General features: G+C 52.8%; 1 protein-coding gene and 1 pseudogene across 3 annotated transcripts in view; both read left to right on the forward strand.

Annotated features, from left to right (window-relative positions):
• LOC130536387 (homeodomain-interacting protein kinase 3-like) lies at positions 1 to 12,015 on the forward strand (annotated as a pseudogene).
• A 3,728-nt stretch (positions 12,016 to 15,743) lies between these two features.
• The window catches only part of kiaa1549la (KIAA1549-like a), a 41,892-nt gene continuing 34,864 nt past the window's right edge, over positions 15,744 to 22,771 (forward strand). For 2 of the 3 annotated variants that reach the window (XM_057052282.1, XM_057052283.1), the window contains exon 1: positions 15,744 to 16,242. In XM_057052282.1, coding sequence (XP_056908262.1) covers positions 16,017 to 16,242 — 226 coding nt within the window. In that variant the 5' untranslated portion in view covers positions 15,744 to 16,016. The remainder of the gene's footprint in view (positions 16,243 to 22,771) is intronic. The other variant, XM_057052284.1, reaches the window with a different exon arrangement.

The following is a 22,771-nucleotide window of genomic DNA, read 5'->3' on the forward strand; positions in this document are numbered from 1 at the left end:
CCAACATTCCACACATGCGGAGAAGCAACAAGCTACCGAGCCAGCGGCTCTAGCTACCAGCTAGCACTAGCAGCGTTAGCTCGCCGCGGCTACTCCTCGCGGGGCGTATTAACATGAAAAAGTTTACAAAGAGGGAAGCACCAAGCGAGTAGGAGCGCGCGCCACGTCTGGAGAAACCCGGGACGACCGCGGGCACCATGGAGCACCGGTGGCTCTCATAACCACTTTATTTTTGACGCTATTAAAGCTCCAAATGTGCGAAAAGTCGCTCGGTGGTTCCTCGTCGTTAAACAAGATGGCAGCGACAACATCGCTGCTGGATTTGGCTGTTGCGCGGCTCCTCGTCGGTGGCCTGTTGACCGACGCTTTGGGGGATCGGATTTCCTTATCCCACTGAAGGTAAGTGTCTTTTTATTCGGAACAACTTGCGGCCAAGCCCCGTTGCTGTCCGCTTGTCGGTCGTAGCGTGTCCGGGCTTCGGAAGTGCTAGCTTGCTTGCTACCAACTTGAGTTTGTTTAGTGTTGCCAATAGACGCGACGGCGAAAACCTGTTTGCGGGAGTTTGTTTTTGTATCAGCAAAGTTGTTGTTGTTTTTATTTTCTTCTTTCTGAGTGTTTAATTCGGTGTGTTTACTCCCCGTGAACGCTGGCGTTGCCGTGCGTGCTTAAATTCCCGGCAACATCGGTCAGTGTGAACGGGTCAACCGACGGGGGTGATATAAGCCTCTTTACCGAGCTGCCTGTCACCGACAAATAAGTTTCAACAGGTGTTCTGCCCTTCCCATGAGGACGCGCACACGCACAGCCCCCCCCCCCCCCGGCCATAACATTGAACCACAATATTTACACACGCGCGCGCGCACCTGCCGACTGTCCCCTGCCGTAAATTTTACTGTCTGATTTTCTTTTACAGTTGAGATAAAGTCACGTGTCACATCAGCAAGACGCGTCAGTAAAACGGCCCGTGCGTTTCACCACCGTGCCAAGTTGAGCACACACACACACACGCACCCCACTGTGCACGTGGGCGCGCCCGTGCCTGGCAGACTCGGCGGACCGTTCGGTCCCTACCTGTTGCTGCGGGGTTATAACTTGCACAGAGGGAGGAGCGTTCATCACAGCGGGTAAATGTGCGTTGGCTTTAGACGTGCACAGGTGTCACACCTGTCCGGGGTGATGCATGAATTACATGTGAGACACGTGACTTGTTCCAACAAGTCGATTTTTGTTGGCGATGATCCGTCGGCGGGTAGTCGAACAATGGGCCTCGTGCAAAGCGCGTGCACGTGTTGTTTTAAACTACCTTTCCTGAACCCGGAGCAGCAGCCGCTCCGACTTGGCTGATGGAAGTCCGCGGAGGATCACTTACCCCCTCCGGGAACGCCGAGGCCAGAGACGGCGTGGGCTTCCCCTAGCTCACGTTACAGCGGGGCCGGTTCCCCTTTCAACAAGGGCCGTCCAGCGACTGGTGTAGGTTAACGCGTTCGGGTCGTAGCTACCGAGTTAAGAGGAGCGGTTAGCTACTGAGAGGAGCGGTTAGCTACTGAGAGGAGCGGTTAGCTACTGAGGGGAGCGGTTAGCTACTGAGGGTGGCGGTTTCTATGGTTATGTCTCAGTTTATTTATGTTTAATCTTAGGTCACCAGCTCGGCTACCGTGCACATTCGTGTATTTATGACGTGTTGTGTGTCTTTAATAATTTAGGCATGGGCTCACAAGTCTTGGTCTACCCATCACACCTGCACTCCTCTCAAACAAGTGCCTTAGGAAGCGGCGGCGGCGGCGGCAGACAGAGAGACAAAGCCCACAGCAGTAATAACACCAGCAGAGCCTTTCAGCACAGACCTCCGCACAAGACCTATGTGATCGGGGTTAACTACGGTATAGCCTTCCCCAATAACGTGATACCGTCCTTACCCGGTGCTGACGCGGGAGGGCGGGGGGGGGCGCGGCCTGGAGACGGCGAGGAGGCCGCAGCGGCTGCGATCGTCTCCGCTCCTGACGCCCAGGAAGCGGGGCGCCACAGAGGTCCACCGGGAGGAGGCGTGGACGGGGCGGAAGGTGGCAGAAACAGAAGAGAAGCAGAAAGGGGAGGATTCTTCGCCGACAGAGGTGGCGGACGGAGATGTGAGCGGACCGCATGCCGAGGGGGGGGACGTCCACGGGAGAAGGCCATGCAGATACTGGAGGAGGCAACGGTTTCGTCGCGCTTCTCCACCCCGGGTACCATGTTGCAGTCCAAAGGGGGCAGTTCGGGGGACAGTGGGGTGGTGTCAGCTCGCCACAACAGGGCCGAGATGCTCACTGGCCAGGGAGCTGTTGTGGAAGCAGGTGAGAAGGGGCCTCATGGTAATCCGGACGGGGGCGCCGGAGCTCCGGTCGCCGGAACGGGATCGGCAGATGGCGATTACCAGCTGGTCCAGCACGAGGTTCTGTGCTCGCTGAAGAGCAGCTACGAGGTCCTGGAGTTCCTGGGCCGGGGCACCTTCGGGCAGGTCGTCAAGTGTTGGAAGAGAGGAACCAATGAAGTGGTGGCCATCAAAATACTGAAGAACCACCCGTCCTACGCACGCCAAGGGCAGATCGAGGTGGGCGGGGCTCCGCGGGCGTCAGAAATCCAACGTTCCGTAACCGTTCCTTGCATCCTGCGTGTGTTTTTTCTGTCCCCCCCCCTCTCAGGTGGAGATCCTCGCGCGCTTGAGCGCCGAGAACGCCGACGAGCACAACGTGGTGCGCGCTCTGGAGTGCTTCCAGCACCGCAGTCACACCTGCCTGGTCTTTGAAATGCTGGAGCAGAACCTTTACGACTTCCTCAAGCAGAACAAATTCAGCCCGCTGCCCCTGAAGATCATCCGGCCCATCCTGCAGCAGGTACGCCCGCCCGCACGCCCTCGCCGAACGCGCCGCCGCCGCCGCCTCCTCACCCCGTCTCTCTCGACCCGAAGGTGGCGACGGCGTTGAAGAAGCTGAAATCTCTGGGTTTGATCCACGCCGACCTGAAGCCGGAGAACATCATGCTGGTGGACCCCAACCGGCAGCCCTACAGGGTCAAGGTCATCGACTTTGGCTCAGCCAGCCACGTCTCCAAGGCCGTGCGCTCCACCTATCTGCAGTCCAGATACTACCGGTGAGCGCTCAGCCGTCCGTGCACGTTGAGATGCCTGTGTGTGTGTGTGTGTGTGTGTGGTGTGTGTGTGTGTTTGGTGCGGCGTGTTGATAACGCTAAATTTAAAGTTTCTCACCCCTTCCTGCTCTCTAATTAGTCCTTTCCCCCCCCCTTTCTTTCCTCTCTGCTGCTTCTCTTTGCCCCACCCCTCATTCCAGCCCGTGGTCACGCATTCCTGCGTGCACACACGCATTCCGGCGTGCGTGCAGGCGTGCACGCATCATCTGCGAGCGCGTCACGCCCTCGTCTTTGTTGCTCTTGCGTAACCCGCGGAGGAACTGACTGAGGCGTTTCTGCGAGAAGCAGCTTTGGGAAATGTTTGACAGGCCTCGTAGACAACGTGCACGTGGTGCACGGCCAAGATTAGAACCTTTGACATCCCACGAAAGCTGTAAAGATGATGATAAAGTGTTTTGACGGCCCTCGGACTCCAAACGATCGCTCGTATCACAACCGTGGTTTTGCTAAAGTAGGAGGGATCTGACGGTTGCGTAAGATTTGGTCGCCTCTTGACCCGGTTAAAGTGTGTGTTTGTGTGTGTTTGTGTGTGTTGCATCCATGCTGAGATCATGAAATGGTCTTGGGTTTTTCTACGGGGGTCACCGAGGACACGGGGGGGGGGGCGGGAAAACCCTGTGGTCTGCACACGCTAGACAGGATCCAGGAAGTTGGGAGGTTGTCGGGACGTTTCTGGGCGTCTTCCCCCCACGGGGCCATTGGGTGATTCACAATAGGGGCAAAATCGACTCATGTCAGGATCCTCATCGTCTAAGAATTCAGTCTTCAAGAATTCCCATGGATTTAGGGCTTTTTGGGGGGGGGGGGGGGGCACATGCATGCCTCCTCTGGAGATGGTGGTTTGTCTCCTGACCCGGGCTGTTTAACCTCGGCCTTTCCTCCATTCGGTTGGCAGATGTGACTCTGTATGAATTCTCCCGTTTTCCGAATTCCTGAATCCTCGTTTCCTTTCCCGCTCTTTTCTACACTTTTGCGCTTCCACATTGTGGACAGGAAGAAAAACTTCCGGAGGAAAACCGTTAGCCGGTGTTAGCATTTAGCTAATATCACGAGAGAGAGGAGGAACGCTGGTGCTCTGTGACCTCTTTATCGTTCTTTTCTGCCTCGTCGTGTTTTTTGTGGAGCTTGAAATCGTTACCCCGTGGAGATCTTTGCATCTTGAACGAGGTCTGAGACTCGTGTTATGTTCCAACGTGCTGTTTCCATGGACACCGCGGGCCCCGCTGAGGTGACTGTTATGTCCTTTGGGTGCCGGTGACGTAAATCTACCTCCTACAATAAAAACGAAGCCCTGGCGACGTAAATAATTCAGCCGAGCGGATCAGGTGGAAGCAAAGGTGGCTCACGTGTTTCCAGACTTTGCCTGGTTTTGTTAAGCATCTTTAATATAAAAGCGTTCCTGTTGCCGTCCCAACAAGAAGGTCCTGGGTGTGGGTCTGTGTGTGTTAGCCCTGCGGCGGGCTAGCAACCTGTCCCAGAAAAAGAATGACACTGTTTAAAACCGAAAAATACCGCGCTTAATGCAGGAAAGTCGTCATTCCTACAGGCTCCAGCACCCTCCCAGTGACCCCAGTAAGGACGAAGAGGTCGAGGAACTGTGACGAGCAACATTACTGTCAGTATAGTGAAGTGTCAGGAACAGGCAGAGCATCGTTGCCCCAGGCAAGAACAAGAACGGGCCTTTTTCGTCACACAGTTGGTCCATTTCCTGCAGGTTGAACAGACCGAAGTGTTATTTCAGTCTTGTTTTGTAATTGCAGGTCGTGTGTCCTCCCTTCCAAAGCAGAACCGACCCGGGCCGACTGTAGCATCTAAGAGGCCAAAGCTAACGCGTCTGCCCAGGAACACACGTTCGCCCTCGTTCCCGCTCGTTCGCGGAACAACGACCCTTTTTTTATCAACCTGCACTTGTTACATCGCGGTCTTGCGTCAGGGCGTTGCCTGGCAACTGTCATTTCCTCTGTGGTCGTCACAGCAGCGGCTGCTATTTGGAGTGCTGTTGCTCAGCTGCTGCGTCCACACACACGTGTCCGTTATTTCTTTTTGGCGTTTCCTCGCACAGCCGCTGTAAGGTTGATCGTCCACCAGCGGGTTGAGACCCAACGTCTCCTTAATTCCAGGCACCTTTGATTGAATTCTCCTGTCTTCTTAAACAGGCTGTGCAGAGTTCTGTGTGCCTGTCCACCCCCAGCTTATGATCAAATGTGCTCACCATCCTTTTATCTCTCATCTGTTAAATATCTTGCTGCTTATCTGACTGCTGGGGTATTTTTGAGTAGATCTTCCTACGTTTCTGGCTAACGTCACATGTTTCTGTTGAAGCTAGCGTGCTAGCCTCCTGACTGGCAGTTGGAGAGTTCCTGATGTGACCTTTTCTTCCTCTCTGCAGGGCGCCAGAGATTATTTTAGGCCTGCCCTTTTGTGAGGCCATCGACATGTGGTCGTTGGGCTGCGTGATAGCCGAGCTCTTCTTGGGCTGGCCCCTCTACCCCGGAGCTCTGGAGTACGACCAGGTAATATTCCTCCACGATATTTTCTCAGATATAAATGCACTCTGACAAGGTGATGGAGAATTCCTAAATGTGATATGTGTCTGTTGGCGAGGGCAAAATAAACAGCAGGAAATTAAATGTCCACGTTTTATCTGGCGCTTGTCATTTCTCGGTATCTCCTCTCCCTGAAGTCCAAACACACAGCATTTGCGATATGCTTGCAGCTTTATTTATAGTCGCTCCCAGATTTATGTTTTCTGACCTAAGTGCTGCGAATCCAGCACGAAATCAACTTTAAACTAATCCCAGTAGAGTGAACCAGGAAATTGGTTTGTGATTATCTTCCCAGACGGTTGTGTGGTTGAAACTGCACAACTGGGACGTGCTCCCTCCCCCGGGGGAGCGAGGAGAGCATGGGAAAAACCCCCGGTCACACCCTCAGACCCATCCCGACCGTCCCGTCTTGAACACGCCAGCGACGTTTTCAGCGTAGCCCGTCACCAAACGCTTCCACTCAGTTTATTTTCCCGGGCAAACCAAATTATAACTGATTGTTTTCCCTTTTTAGTCGCGTCCCAACATTCCCGTTGAGTCCTTCTTAGCCTTGTTGGAGCGTTGTTTGTGGGCGTCTCCAGCGCGGGACAGATGTAGAGAGGGAGGCTGTCCACCGCTGCCCTGCTAGGCCGTGCCAGGACACATTGATGCGTGCACAATGCAGCCGCGCCGCGCTATGCCAAGGCACACCGCGGTTCCACTCTACACAGCAAAATGTATTTATAAGCGTAAGCCTGACGGTAGACATGTGCACGCACACTCTGAGTGTTCAGTGCACTATCAGCAAGTTCTCATTCCAGGACCCTCTGGCCAGTCAGCGAGTCCAGGCCGAGCCGCGCACGCACGCACGCACGCGCGCACGCACAATAACACCAGCGGCGCAGCGCCTCTCGTGACCCGTGTATGTTCCTCATTAGCTGCTCTTCCGTCCTGTATTAAGTTGGGAAACGTCTCTCTCTCTCTCTCTCTCTAAAGATCCGCTACATCTCTCGGACTCAGGGCCTTCCTGCTGAGCACCTGCTCAACAAGGGGACCAAGACCTCCCGCTTCTTCTCTAAAGAGTCCGACTCTCCTAACGCCTCCTGGAGACTAAAAGTATTGTTTCTAGTATTGTTGACGTGCACCACTGTTGGCTGTCCGGCATTAAATGATTTATTAGCGCTGCTAGCTATAACTATTGTAGAGAACTGTTTGTACTGCAGTGCCCCTCATGATAGATATGGTCTAGAATATATTTATATGCTGGTATATTTTTACATTTAGCTGCGACAGCCTTGAAAAGCCTTTAAACCTGGAAAAAACCTGGAACAAATGTCCATCCGGTAAATGTTGGCGTTCCTTTCTCAGACCACAGAAGAGCATGAGAAAGAGACCGGGCTCAAATCCAAAGAGGCCAGAAAATACGTCTTCAGCTGCCTGGACGACATCGCACACGTGGGTCCAGCCGTCCCGGGTCACGATCCGGTTGACACGCAGCCCCGGCCTGACCTTCTGCTCTGGTTTCATCAGGTGAACCTGGTCCTGAGCCTCGACTCCAGCGATATGCAAGCGGAGAAGGCTGACAGGAGAGAGTTTGTGTCTCTGCTGAAGAGCATGCTGCTGATCAGCGCTGAGGACAGGACGGACCCGTCCAGCGTCCTCAACCACCCCTTTCTCACAATGACCCACCTGCTGGACTACCCACACAGTCACCTGTAAGATCAAGCTCTTCCTGTGGTCTGTGTCGGGGCACAAACGCGTAACTAAATAAAAACGCCAAGTCCTGACATGGCTCTCGTCCCCTTTAGGGTGCAGGCCTGCTTTCAGATCATGGACGTGTGTCACAGTTGGTCCTCCAACGCCGTGTTTGACGCTCTGAACCAGAACACCATCCATTTTTCCAGACCTCCGCTCGCCCCCGCTGCCTCCTCGGGCCTCCCTCTGGCCTACAGCAACATTCCCATCCACAATCAGGTGAGAGTCCATGGAGTTGTCCGGGTTCACGGGTCACCCCGGTGATGCCCTGGGACCTTTACCACGGGACGGTGGTCTGGCCAGCGTCCTAGACTGCTAAGTGTTTGCTCTCTTTTCCTTTCACGTGGATTATTTTCCAAACAAGACGCAGTCCGCTTCCTCCGTGTTGCATCCTGGAATAGCTCTAGCACCAGGGAATGGCCAGTTCGGGTGCAGTGACTCATTCCCATCTGCCCTCCTCCTGTGTCCTCCCACAATGCAAGGTGCGTTAGCAACATGTTGCTCCCAAAGGTGTGTGTGTGTGTGGTGTGTGTGTGTGTGTGTGTGTGTGTGTGTGTTAATGTGCTGTAGACGAGCGATCTGGTGGGACATCTTGGGCTGGAGGCCTTCAGACTGCAATGTGCATTTTGACATCGTTTCCTGTTTTTTCTTTAGGTAATCTTAACCAACCAGCTGGCTATTCTGTTCCCATGGTTACTCAGGCCCCTCCCATGCAGTCCTTACCACTGAGAGCTGGCGTAATCGCTCAGGTAAGAGCCTCTATACGAGAGAGCTTTGCCATTGAATAGCTGCCTCACACTCCTGCTGTCCCCATAGCAGGCCTGGCCCAGTCAGAGTCAGCAGCTCCTGGTCCAGGCAGCATGGCAGCAGATGACTTCCATGGCCCCTCCCCCCTCTCACCCTCCACCGCCGCCGCTCGCCAACGACACCCCCAACGGCCAGCAGAGACTCGGTGACTGGGGGTGAGTCGGCGTCTTCAGGGCGGTTCGGGGTGGCTCCCGTTTGCTGCTCCGCTCTGCTCTGTTCTCACATCGTCGTCACCTCTTCCTCCCGTCTCTCCCGACAGGAAAGTGCATTCCCACGGCGGCCGTTACAACTCGCTCATGCAGCAGCCTGTCCTGACGAATCGGATGGCGGCGCTCTCCACCCATCAGCCCGTCAACGTCGGGGTGGCACATGTCGTGTGGCCGCAGCCCGCCAACAAGCGGAACAGACACAGTCAGAACAGGTGAGACCGGCACTTCCTGTCTGGGATCGTCACGTCCCGCCCAACACTCACCCTATTCTGAACTCTTGGAAGGAACCTGTCCAGCCAGAGCAACGTCCAGCCGTGCCGGACCCTGAAGGCGGCCAGTATGTTGGCGCGTGCACGGGTCCAAAGGGAGGAGCCTCACAGGGAGGCCGCTCTGCTGGAGCCCGGTGGATCGGAAGCTCTGAGCGTCGATGAGGAGGACGATAACGGAGAGGAGGAGCTGACCTGTTTCAAAGAGCTGGTGGCGGTGGGAAAAGGCCGCGTGGACGTGTCCGGTCAGCAACGAGACGTGAGCGTTTTGATGGCGGACACGCCGAGCCCCGCCCCCAGCGTGATCAGCATTCACAGCGAGCTGACGGACGGCGAGGACGAGCGGGACGACGAAGAGCCGCACCATCACGCGTGAGTGGCGTCCATCCTTGCGTCGATCCATCCAAACGCCGTGAGCTAACGCCGTCCCGTGTCTCTAGGTGTAAGAAGGAGTGTGCGTGCGAGGCGTGCAGGAGCACCGCCGTGTCCATGGTGAGGGTCTGTTCCCTGAGCAGCCCTGAAAGCAGCCTCAGCACCAGTTCGCTCGCCTCCAAGTCGGTCCAGTCCAGCCCGTCCGCGTCGCCGTGCAAGCGAGCCAACAGGTGACGGGTTTGTGGCTCAGCCACCGCCGTCTCAGCCCCGCCCACCCTAACGCTCGTCGTTGTCCGCCCCTGTTGTGTTCAGCATGTCCGAGGACGAGGAACAAGAGAGCGGTCGCAACACCGTGGAAGGCTCCCCCACGTCCGACGCCCGCGGCAACAGCACTTATCGTTACCTGGACAACAACAACCTTCCGCCTTTGCCCGCCATGGCGCCGCCGCCGCCTTCCCCCGCGGCCCGACGCCAGAGCACGCGCAGCGTCAGGACGATGGTGGTTCCACCGATGACGCTGCAGAACAACAACTCTCAAGGGACGGAGGAACCCGCTCAGAGAGCAGGTCAGTGGTCCGGTCCGTACTGGGATCCTTTCATTTCCCATGTCAGTGATTGTCAGTGATCCGAGCGGATGAATACGCAGAGTTTGCCCCATTCTGACAGCCGGAAGTTAGTTTACGTGAGTTTTGTCTTTGGTGGTGTCTGCGTTGCAGGTCATGTGGAAGCAGTAGGGACTTACCGCCCCCTAGTGGGCCGTAGACGCACTAACAGGTGACCGCGAGACAGCCGCAGAGCAACTGATCGCGTTGTATCAGTCCGCCAGCCCAAAGGTGCATCCACGAGAGGCAGAGCGCGTCCTGCCTGTCGCTGTAGCCGCTCTCCCCATCAGAATAACGAATCATAGAGTTCATCGAGGATTTAAAATGAATGATTCCAAGCTCGAGACGATTGGATCGAGGGTTAAATTGACTGTTGGTTTCTAAACGGGGAGAAAAGTGGATGCATTTCTTTTGGCGTGGCGGCGGCGGCGTTGTCTCCGTTGAAATTAGACCAGTAGCAAAAGTTGCCCTTGTGGGCTGATCTGAGGTTTGTCCCAGATCGGATTCTGAGGGTCAACTTTGTGGAGTGCTGTCGGTGTTTCAGCCACAATAATAAATGATAAAATGGTTTCCTCGCCTCAACGCGCCGTTGTCGTTTGTGTGCGACAGCTTCGGCCTCCTGGTCCCAGTCCAAAGGGCGCTGCAGCCTCCCGGGACAGCACGGCGTCCCCTCCTCCGTCCCCCTCTTTGCCTCCGCCCCCCACCTGCCCCGGCAGCAGAAGTGGGCGGGCAGCAGCTGCACTCGCTGGGATTCGGACAGGTGGGTGTGTGTTGGGAGGCGTTCCCGATGACCCTTTTGGGTGGGGGGGATCTGTTGGGATCTGTGGGGATCTGTGGTGATCTGCTTGTTCTGTGCCCCAGGTGCAGCTCTTCCTGCCCAACCACCCCAACAAAGATTGGAACCGCAACTACGGGCCCCTGCGGCCCCACGCCTACATCCCCCCCACGGTCCACACACACACACTTTTCCCCACTTGCCGCACGGCAGCCCTACACACACTTCTGCCGCCCCCCCCGCGCACCCCCAAGGCCTGCCCCCCACACGCTGCTTTCCTACCAGTCCACTGGCGCCCTCGCTGCTACTCATCACCCCACCCAGTCCATCTTGCCCCCCCCTCCCCCTCTGGTTCAGCACGGTTATGGTCTGTCCCACCCACAAGGGGGCGCTATAGTTCACCAAGTGACCTTGGGCATCAGCGCTCACCCCCACCACCCTCACAGGCTCCTTCCCTCCCCAACGGTCCACCCCCACCACCAGCCCAGCTATGGCCCCCTCCCCCATCAGTTCAAGCCTCCTTTCCCCCCTCCTCACCCCTACATGGCCTCCCCTGCGGCCTACACGGGCTTCCCGCTCAGCCCCACCAAACTTGGCCCCCACCCCCAGTTTTCCTACATCTGAGGAGCAGGAAGGGGCCGCAGCGCCCCCTGCTGGCGAAGCCTGGCAACAGGAAGTGGAGCGCCGCTGCCACCTGGGCAGGTAGCTCCAGCAGCAGAGCACAAAGTGGACGGACTTGATCCAGGTGGGAGAAGAGAGAATCGAATCACGTGTCGCCTGTAATCCGGAGGGGTCCCATTATAATTATTCTAGTTTTAAAAAAAAAAAAAGGCCCCTCAAGAAGCTTCTGTGGAGAATCATGTGACCTCTCGGAAGCAGCAGCGACGTAACCCCAAAGCTTTACGGGAGGGTGTCGGACGAGCGGGGAGAATCTGCACGTGCGCTCCCGTCTTTGCTCGCTGGCGTCTGGAGAATCTCCTCTAATTAGAGGCTGGGAATCATTTGTTGTGACTGTCGGGGGCCCCCGGCCTCCACCTCCCTTTATCTCCGTTGCCTTGTAGCACGTGCTAGCGGAGGGATCCGTTCCTAAAGCCATCCAGGTCTGTATTACCCAGGATTCAATGCTTTTGTTGTTGTTTTGGAGGCAGAACTCGTTCCTGCTCCTCCTCAGTGCCTTACCAGAGTCTCCGGCTTCAGGAGCTTGTAAATTGTCATTTTAAACGGACTTGAGCACTTAATCTTGGGGGGGCGCGTCTCCGACGGGCTCATCGGGGCGCTACGCTAACGTCTGTGGTTTGGAGGTGTTGGAGGTTTTTAGGGTGTTCTGGATGAGGATTTCTAAGCTGGTATGGATTGACGAGCTTTAGGCTGCACATTTAAGGCTTTGACTGAATGAGCGTTTAATGTACATAATGAGCGATTTGATATTTTGATAATCAATTTCTATTCTCTCTAGTACTTAACTAATAACAGTATTGTCACTGTTGACTGTACCTGCAATACAATCTGGATCTTCTCTGGGTTGCTGTGTTGTGTTTTGTCTTTTATTTTATTTGCTTTTTGGCTCGACTTTCATTATTAATGCGTTTCATTTCTGGGGGGGGGCACAAATGAAAGGCTTCTCAGTATTGGGGATGACCTCTGACCTTACAGCGTCACTGCTGGGCCGTGGACCCGCGGTCGGGATCTGAAGTGTCCACGTGAGAGGACACGTCTGAGTCCACGTCCTCTCGGTTCTGACACATTCCTTCAGGGTGGGTTCGGTTCTTCTCTTCCCTCCCCAGATATCAGCTGGTTTTCTTCCCTCATCGGCACCAAAGAGGATTCCTTTCTAACTTCTGGTCCATAGAATCTCTCCCATCACCTCCAGGGTTCTGTTGCAGATCCCAACAGAACCAACAGGTTGGAGAAGGATCGTGAAAACGTTGCTCGCCATTTGGTCCCACGAGTCAGGAAGTGGAACTTGGATGGATTCTGGCTGCTCTCATAGCAGCCTTCAGCCTCTCTCTTGGTTCTGGGGCCTCTCTCTCTCGGTTCTGGGGTCTCTCTCTCGGTTCTGGGGCCTCTCTCTCTTGGTTCTGGGGTCTCTCTCTTGGTTCTGGGGCCTCTCTCTCTTGGTTCTGGGGCCTCTCTCTCTTGGTTCTGGGGCTCTCTCTTGGTTCTGGGGTCTCTCTTGGTTCTGGGGCTTCTGTCTTGGTTCTGGGGTCTCTCTCTGGTTCTGGGGTCTCTCTCTTGGTTCTGGGGCCTCTCTCTTGGTTCTGGGGTCTCTCTCTTGGTTCTGGGGTCTCTCTCTTGGATCTGGGGTCTCTCTCTCTTGGTTCTGGGGTCTCTCTCTCTTGGATCTGTGGTCTCTCTCTTGGTCTGGGGTCTCTCTCTGGTTCTGGGGCCTCTCTCTTGGATCTGGGGTCTCTCTCTTGGATCTGGGGTCTCTCTCTCTTGGATCTGGGGTCTCTCTCTCTTGGATCTGGGGTCTCTCTCTCTTGGATCTGGGGTCTCTCTCTTGGTTCTGGGGTCTCTCTCTTGGATCTGGGGCCTCTCTTGGTTCTGGGCCCGTAGCTCCTCTCTGGGGTTCAGCTCAGGCCTGTTTGCTGGCCAGTAGAGGACAGGAACACCCTGCTGAACCAACCCTGGAGTCTGGACTGGATTCTGAGCATCCGGTCCAGACTCCAGTCTTGCCCCCCCCATCCCCCCATTCTTGAAGGCATTTTGCTCAGTGCTCCTCTCAAGGCTGCCGTTGTGCCTTTTAGCAAGGCGCCTCCCCCAGCTTCTCAAGCCTGACCTTTGGTGGCTCCGCCTCCTGGACGTCCGTCCACCGACCCGGACCCAGACCACCTTCGGGGCTGGTTTGAGTCACGTTGACCTTCCAATACGGAACTTTTCCCGTAATATTCCGCTTTTCCGAGGCTGAATTCAGGTTTTTTTTTCATGGCCAAAGTGATGAATCCAGGCCTCGCGCAGGCTTCCTGACGGCGAGGGAGCGGCGTTTCCATGACAACCAGACGTTCACAGATCTCTTTGAAGATTGAGCTTTTATTTTCCCGACCTGTTTGGCGAATCCTCTTTGGAATGTATAGATGCTGCTATGTACTGATGATCTGCCACGTGGTAGCTGTGAATTCAGATGATTATTCAGATGATTATTTCCCTTCTCGCTCGCCCCCCCCCTCTCTCTCTCTGTTTTTAATTGTCCTTGTGATGACGAGATCATAGACGTGGGTTTTCCTTTATAGTGAACATGCTTCTGTACATCGTGTTGAACTGACTGTAAACTGCTGTAATGGAAGTTCCATTTTAAGTTGTGTTGCTTTTTGGTGTGTGTTTTTCTGTGTGTGTGTGTGTGTGTGTGTGTAGAATCAGTATTGCAGATATAGGCTGGGTTCACCATGGAGTCTGTAACCGGTGTGACGTTGACCTTTTGACCTTTCTGTCCCCCGAGACGGCCCCTCTGTCCTCGTACCCGCAGCTCCTCTTCTAGTGCCTTTGGGACGCGCCGGGCTCAGGACGGGTGGGCTTGCTGCTGTTTTTGCTTCTTAAAACCCCCAAAGTTGTGCGTCCGTCAGTCTGAGAACAGGTCTGAGGAACTACCCCCCCCAGTCCCCCCCCCAGTCCCAGGGACCCTCGGGTTGCTCACCAAGAACACTGTGCAGTGATGCTAAAGCTTTATCGCCACGCCGTGAATGTATTCGTGGAAATCCAAAAAGATACTTGCAGATGTTTCATATCTGAGGTCCCCCCCCCCCCAACGTTTTTCTTTTTAAAGTCATGAGTTCAGCAGGCCTCGTTTAGGAGCTTTGATGTTCTATAATCCAAAACAAAGCCTCGTCTCGCGCGGTCAAGCTAATCGAACGTGCTCGTTTATAGGACTTCCAAATGGATCCAATAGGAAAACGCAAAATAATGCAGTTTTTTTTTTAACAGTTGAAAGGACAAAATGTCCCTGAAAAAATGTGGACTTTGCACTTCAAGTACAAATTTCTTGGGCTTCGTCAGCTTAACGACTATTTAATATATTGTTTTTTTTAATAATCTTCATCTGCTGACGGTTGCGACAGTGGCTGACGATCTGAAAGGTTCCTCGTTCAAACCAAATATCTCTTGATTTGGTGGCGTTTTCAAGTTCTCACTCTTCTCGTGCACGCGTCCAACACGCCGCTGTCCTGAGGGACATATTAGTCCTTTAGGGAGAGAACGTCCTCTGCGTGTCCACGTCCCACCTCCTCCTCTTTGGCAACATTTTGGACCCAAACGGAACCTTTTATTCTCTCGTTCCTAATTCGGCGCCCTGTAACGGGACCCTCGCATCAACCAAACGCTCCTTTTCAGGCGGAGACGCAGCGAACGTCCTCGTTTCGGTCCAAAAACAACCAGCTGTGAACGAGAGGCGGAATCCAGACCGCTGTGGGCGTGGCCACGCGCGTGGGCGTGGGCGTGGCCGCGATCGCTGTTGTTACTAAATGTGTGTGACTTTTCTTCAATGCTACACTAGTTCTGCATGTAGCGACTGCACTGTGCAATATATGACACCACCATGGCGGGGAAGATGTTCACTGTCTGGGCGCGAGTTCGAGTCTCTGAACCGTCACGGTCATGACCCCCCCCCCCCCCCCCCCCCAGAGACTCGCTCCGTCACAAAAAGCGGGTTCCTTCATGGTGACTCTTATTGGTGATTGTCACATTCTGAGTTAATGTTATGCTATGTTGTATTCATTTTGAATTAAAAAAACAAAAACAAAGGGTCTCTTGCTTGTTGTTGACGTCATTGAACAAACGCACGACACCTGTGGGCTGAAAATCACCTGTGGACGAGGACTCGACAATCATCACCGTTAACAGCAGGATGTCTTCACACCTTTATGGGGACCGTCCGCTTTAAGGGGGTTTATAAAACCAGGACATGGAGGAGAGACAGTCCTTCACTGGTCCAACGGGGGGACAAAGACTAAGGAAAACTGTTCCAAGGCTTTTAGTTGGGTCACGTTACCAGTAAAATACAGTTATAAATCGCTACATTGGTTCTAGCTTTAATAGGTTTTAGATTATTCTGAGTAATTATCAGGTGTCTGTGGGAAAAGGGGGGGGGGGGGGGGGCGTGACGCGGAACTGGATCAAATCAAATTTATGAAAAATAATTTTTCATAAAAAGAAGCCGATCGGCCCAAATCGTCCAAATCTTGTTTCAAACCGACTGCGGGTATTTATTTTTTTTTTTTACTGCGCGTTTTATTTCGAAGGGGCGCGAGTTTCCGGTCCAGTTTCTGCACACTGACGCATCTGCCAGCGGAGATGCGAGCGCTCTGCAGCCGCAGTCGCTGAGTCCACAGTGCGCAGACACAGACGCGTGCACAACAGAGAAAGAGCCCTTTTTTTCTCTCTCTCCTCCCCGTTTCATTGCTTTGGTCGAAGCCCGCCGCCCCCCAGCAGCTCCATGGACCCCGGACATCGGCGTCTGTCCCCCCGGGCGCGTTGATCGGATGACTTTCACCCCTGAAGCGCCGTTAGACGCAGGACTGACTGGCTGAGCCATGGATCCTAAACATACCCTCCTCTGCAGCGGGGGCAACAGGGGCATCAGGGGCAACAGGGGCAACAGGGGCCCCGGGGTCGGAACCCTTCCGTCCTTCTGTCCGGCTGAATGGACCCTGAGCGCAGCGGCGCTCTTCTCGCCGCGGAGCTGGAGGACGCGGCGCGTCCGCGGGCTGGTGCTGGTTCTGGTTCTGGTGCTGCTGCAGACCTCGGTGGCCTCTGACGGTAAGACCGACGCTGCGGCTCCTCTCCTACCTGTCAGAGTCGCTCTCCCCCCCCCCCAAAATGCGCCAATAATCGCGCTTAGCGCTCGATCGGATCGGATCCCGCCGCTTATTAACTTCTGTCGGTGAGCGCGCGCGAGAGCACCCGATTGTTATCCAGATGTGATGGGAATGGAAAACAGCAGCCGGGTTGTGTAAGACGCGGCGGCTGCGCAGGCACGGCCGCTTTCGTGCTCGGCTCTCTGCGCGCGCGTGTGCGTCCGTACCCGTATATGTCCGAATATGTGTCGATATCCGCGTGAGGTGTCGGGGGCCCATTAGCCGCTGTCGCGAGCTGTCGCGGCCCCCAAGGCTGCGCCGCAGCCACGAGCTTGGCGCCGCAGAGAGAAACTTTTGGCTCCGCGCGCCCGCGCGCGTCCACGGCCGCCGCACGCTCGCGTCTGATGATCTTTGCTTTGTTTAAAGCGATAAATCTTTCAGGCAGGTTTGAGGTGACCAACGAGCTTCGTCCAGGCCCACTTCCGGCCTCTGGACGCTCCCGTTGGGCTCCACAGACACACCAACATCTGGATTTCAAACCATCCTTCAGCTATCATCTTTAAAATCGCCCCCGTAACCATGGCGACTCCATGTTGCATCCCTTATCTGTGTTGTGAGTATCGTCTGCAGGCAGGATGTGTTTTCTTTATTAAGGTCCACGGAGCTCTTCATCCATCAGCGGGGCTCTATTGGTCATTGTTGCCATGGGAACAGATCAGCAGCCAGTTCTTTTCCATGTGTGTCAGTCAAGGACTTAAATAACGGCTCACGTAAGTGTCGGGTCTGGTGCTTCGCAATCAGCCCCCGGCGGCACCGCGGCGGGGGCCTTCGGGGTTGGTTCGGGTCGGCCTCTGGTGTTTGTGTGGAGGATCTAAATTTAGAGGTCTGAGACCCTTCAGGGGTCCAGGATCCATGTGGGTGAAGTCCTGCTCCCGTCTGGTCGGCCTTCGTGGGTCTTGTAGAGGATTCGGCTGGTTTGGGCTCTTTTTAATCCTCCCAGACTCGTTAAGAGCTCCTCTTTGGCTCTTTACTGCCTGATTTCAGTGGAATTAAAGCAGAATTTAACGAATCTGTCAGGAAGGGAGATCCGAAACAAACACACGGGACTTTGAAAGGAGAAAAAAACGGAGTGTTTTACACAACCGATCCATAACATCATGTTGGATAGTGAGCAGAACCCTCTCTGAATAGTGTCCATAATAATATTCATGGTAATAATGGTGATGATAATAATGCATCCAGCAATGCTAATAGCTAGAATCTGGTGGTTCTGATGTCCATGACATGGTTGAAGCTCCTGAGGAGGTGAGGACAGGTGTGGGGACGACCCGTCAGGAACTCTTTCACTCGTATACAAACGGAAACAAACAAGTAAATAAAATAAAGGGGTGAGGTCGACGCCGAGTTTCTGGGTTTGACATTTTTCAGAACAAATTCCGACTTCGTCACGTTTGCTCTGGAAACCATCGGAATTACATAACTGCAGAAATTTCAGCTCCGTCAGTCCAAAATGACTTTACTCATTAGATAAGCTGGCCCTCGGTGCAGCCGGTGTCCGCTGTTTCCATGGCGATGGGCGAAATATTCTCTTTGCTCGTCCGAGTCTGTGAAAACGCAACATAAACAGCTTATCCTGAGTTTGACCTTAGCCCGGATTTGCTCTATTATCCTGTGTGCTCGGGGCATGTAAATAGCAGCTGGATTCTGTGTGCGGTTCCAGGACGGCGTGCACACACACACACACACACAACACACACACACACACATGCACCCATGTCATCTTCCTTTAAATTCTCCTCTTTCTGCAGCAGATTCTCCTCGTTAGCGTCTGCGTGATGAACCCGCGTCGCATCACTCGTTTAAACGGAACAGTTGCTCTCTGAGCACTGGTGAGTAATTATTCCCTGCAGACAAACGCAGACCCACTCGGTCCTGGTCCCCTCACACGCTCTCTATTTAGCAGCAGCCGCCATTTTCATACAATATTCATGTCTGCGTAATTACATTTGCTCTTCAAGACCCCGTTGAGATGCTAATTAGCTCTGAGCTCCTTGAACGTCCCGTTGCCCACACGGGTTTGGTGTGTGTGAGTAAAACAGGAGCGGTACAGGTGCAACACGCCACTCATGGTATGAAGAACGAGCGCGTGTGTGTGTGTGTGTGTGATGAAGCCACCTTCTGCACAGGCACCACGGACACGTCAGAACTCCTGAGCATGTGACACCACAGGGGAGACGGCGAGGGCAAACACACATCAGGAGCTCGGCTCCAATCGGGTTCTCTGGGCTCACTCATTGGTCTGTAGTGGGTCACATGGTGAAGCTTCCCGCAGCAGCTTTGGCATGTGTTTACCGGAAAATCGATACCGACACACACACACACACACACACACACACACACACACACACACACACACACACACACGTCAGGCTGCCTACTTGAATGATTGCTTTTAAATAAATGTGTGTTTGGTTCTGCCTGTGCTGACCGCTCCTGGTTGAGGTTATTGCCCACGTCAATACCATTAATCCGTCCTCACAAACGTTGTCAGGACGGATTCTTGTTCTACTGGGACAGAGAAAAAGGGGCGACGTCATTGGGTGACGTCTCCAGAGCCGCTTCTTCTCTAAATGAGGAATCAGGAATAAACATTTAGGGGCCGAACTCAGATCTGTTGATAACGTGAACTCTCAGTTTTTTCTCTTTTTTCTTGCATATTCAAGTCTCATATTAATATTAATCCCCAGTGGCAGTTCTGTGGTCCAATATAATTAATCTTCCAGATTAAACCGCTACATTAAACACTGCAAAAATGAAGCTAGCTACACTTAGTAGCATCTTGTCGACACAACTGTAGAACACACAGACTTCTTTTAGGGGGCAGGTGTCCAGACAAATTAGCAATACATAATAATTAAGGAGAGTATGAAAGTAAAGGCAGTCCATCAATCACCAAATGACCACTGAGCATTTAGAATCTATTCATCAGTTAAAATAATGTCCATCACTTCACCAGATGTGGTTTGTGATACAAAACTGGTGCAAGTGCAGCGGTTTAGTGTCCTAAATCCACTAAAGCGGCTCGACCCGACTCTCCCGTTAGTGGGTAGGAATCAGTGAACGGGTCAGTTGGGACGCCACCACTGTCTCCGCCCACCCACCAAACCCCAGCAGCACCGACTGGTTGGGCCACGAAGCTAAAAGGCGAAGAATCAAGAGTCTTTATTGTCCGTCACCCGGGTGGGCGGCTTCCCACAATCCCCTGAAGCATCAGACTATAAGAGCTTGAACGTCCAATCAGAGATGAAGGTGCCGCCGTGCACAGGTGCTCAGACCTGTTGGGGGCTTGCTGCCTTGCTCCAGGACACATCGGCACAGCGCCCTGCCCCCTCAGCACCAGCAACAGCTACAGGATGCTAGTGAGTGTGAAGAATCAGGAAGGAAGTCCGAATGTGTCAGGAGCAGAAAGTTCAGCATGGAGAAGCGTTGTTCTGCCCAAACTGTCAGAAATGATCAGGAATTATGGAAACCGTCCGGGAAAAAGCTCAATAAACAAAAACAAAACAATAACACAAAGTCTATATTTGATTTATGACAATAGTTCACATGAGTGATGGATGGATGGATGGATGGGTGGATGGATGGATGGATGGATGGATGGGTGGTGGATGGATGGGTGGTGGATGGATGATGGATGGATGGATAGATGGATGGATGGATGGGTGGTGGATGGATGGATGGGTGGATGGATGGATGGATGGATGATGGATGGATGATGGATGGATGGATGGATGATGGATGGTGGATGGATGGATGGATGGATGGATGGATGGATGATGGATGGGTGGATGATGGATGGATGATGGATGGATGGATGGATGATGGATGGATGGATAGATGGATGGATGGATGGGTGGTGGATGGATGGATGGATGGATGGATGATGGATGGATGCATGCATGGATGGATGATGGATGCATGGATGGATGATGGATGGATGGATGCATGGATGGATGGATGGATGGATGGATGATGGATGGGTGGTTGATGGATGGATGATGGATGGATGGATGGATGGATGATGGATGGATGGATGGATGATGGATGGATGATGATGAATGGATGTATGGATGGATGATGGATGGATAGGTGGTGGATGGATGGATGATGGATGGATGGATAGATGGATGGATGGGTGGATGGATGGATGATGGATGGCTAGATGGATGGATGGATGGGTGGTTGATGGATGAATGATGGATGGATGGATGGGTGGATGGATGGATGATGGATGGATGATAGATAGATAGATAGATAGATAGATAGATAGATAGATAGATAGATAGATAGATAGATAGATAGATAGATAGATAGATAGATAGATAGATAGATAGATAGATAGATAGATAGATAGATAGATAGATAGATGTGCCTGTGACTCCACCCCCCCCCAGCCAGCCTGGCTGACCCACTGATGCCCCACAGTGGTCACATGACTCAGCCAAAGAACACAACACACATTTGTCCTCTTCAGTGGCAGCAACATCCGTTTATTTGATCTAAGAACCTCTTTTCCTTTTGTAGCGTCTCACCTGTATTGACGCTCGATCAGGGCGGTTCTAAACGGACGGACCCGACCGGAACCTTGCTGGTCCATCTGCACCATCTGACTGTGACACAAAACCCCCACAAAAACACACCTTTTATAGCGCCATAAGGTCCACAAATAACGATCCAGTTGATCCAGAACCTTTGAGTGACACATCAACCAGTGAACTACAACGAGCATTAGCATCTGGACGCCTGTGGTCGTATGAAACAACCTTTTATTTTAAAAAGTTTTTAAACTTATTTGATTAGTGAGTTATACCTCAAATATTTGCTACCTTTAAAATCACAAAGAAACAATTGTATTTTACAGTTTTGCCATCCCATAGTAGCCTCTAAGACGGACCTGAACAGAGGTCGACGGCACTACTTCCTGCCCCCTCGTCCCCTCTTCCCTGATCCCCAGCGGATCTTCGGATCAAATTCTTTAGTAATTCTGCCTGCGTTTAAATTAAGATTTCTTGTTTCTGCCGTGCTCAGATTACATTTGTCCTGTGAAGCATCTCTGCTTCTCCTCTGGTTTCCCTGTTCGCACAACTGCAGGGTGTCGGACAAAAATGGGGACAGACGTCAGCCTCTCCTTCTTTATCTATTGTAACGGTTGCCTTGGCAACAGCATTCCTGCATTTTCAGTAAAAATATCCAACGCACCGAACGCACCACAGCGACTTTCCTTTCCCGTTTCCTCAGATTTGTTTTTTCTTTCGGCGTTTATGAGCGTTTATCCAGCTGCTGGTTGGTGGTTGTTGGTTTAGTCGGTTACCAGTCGGTTGATTTCACTAGTTTGAACACTAGAAAAAAGGTGAGTTGCTGTATTGAGGGATCATTGAAATGGTTGAATTCTACGTCTCGTCTTGGGGAAGTGTGGGGAAACAAACACGCCAAATGAAATCACCTTTTTAAAAAGCCTCAAAACTACTTTCTTTTAATTTTACTGTTGGTCCCGATGCCTCCAGTTCGCACTTTTTTTAACGAGATGTTGCAAAAGTACCTCTAAAATGCCCCCAAAGCACTTTTGTAATTTAGAACGACGACACTCAGTCAATTCTTAATTGGTGTCTTTGATCAAATGAGATCACATTTGTAAATTAGGTCCATGGGAGCTTTCGGTCTTATTTTTGTGAGTCGGCACCACTTAGTGGTTTGGATCTTATGGTTTCCTGTGTAAACTGGAGTGGAAATAAACACAAACGGTTGCTGAATGTGAGGAACGGGCTCTCGGGTGGTTTAGGAGCTCCACAGGATCCACGACACCCTTGATGTCAGCCCCCATTACACTGAGGGTTTCTGTAATGTGACAGAGTGGCCTGACACCCAGTAAGTGCCCAGTAAGTACAAGTTAACAAAGACGTTAATAAAAATGCTGAAACATCTCGTCTCCACGTCAATTGAACTCCACATTTATCAATCCTTTCCGATCCGACCAAATTTCTGCCTAAAAGCTCTTAAAAAACAAAAAAAGATGTCTCTACCCGTGAACATGCCATTTGCCCCAGTCCTCTCTGCCTTCACATAGATCAAAGGCTTCTCTGAATAGCAGCAGCCAACGGTTACACATCGTCCCCGTTGGCTCGAGACCCCATTTACTCTCACTGACGTTTGTGCCTCATTGAGTGTATCTGAATAAGTCAGAGGAAATGAAAACTCACTGGCACTGCACAATTATGTTATTGCCCATGCCCTCGCATGTCTTCAACAATCCCACACGCAGATTTAAAGCACACCTTTGAGAAATTACCTGACTTTAATGTTGTAAATAATAGCACATTTGGCACTGATAACTTTGGAATGTGATGACAAAACATGTTTGATTCTCTGTGTGCATAAAGTTTATTTGCAGCAACAGCCCCAGATGTTAACACGGCTGCTGAGCCCCTTGGAAT

The sequence above is a fragment of the Takifugu flavidus genome, chromosome 13 (assembly GCF_003711565.1).
Source record: "Takifugu flavidus isolate HTHZ2018 chromosome 13, ASM371156v2, whole genome shotgun sequence".
NCBI lineage: Eukaryota > Metazoa > Chordata > Actinopteri > Tetraodontiformes > Tetraodontidae > Takifugu > Takifugu flavidus.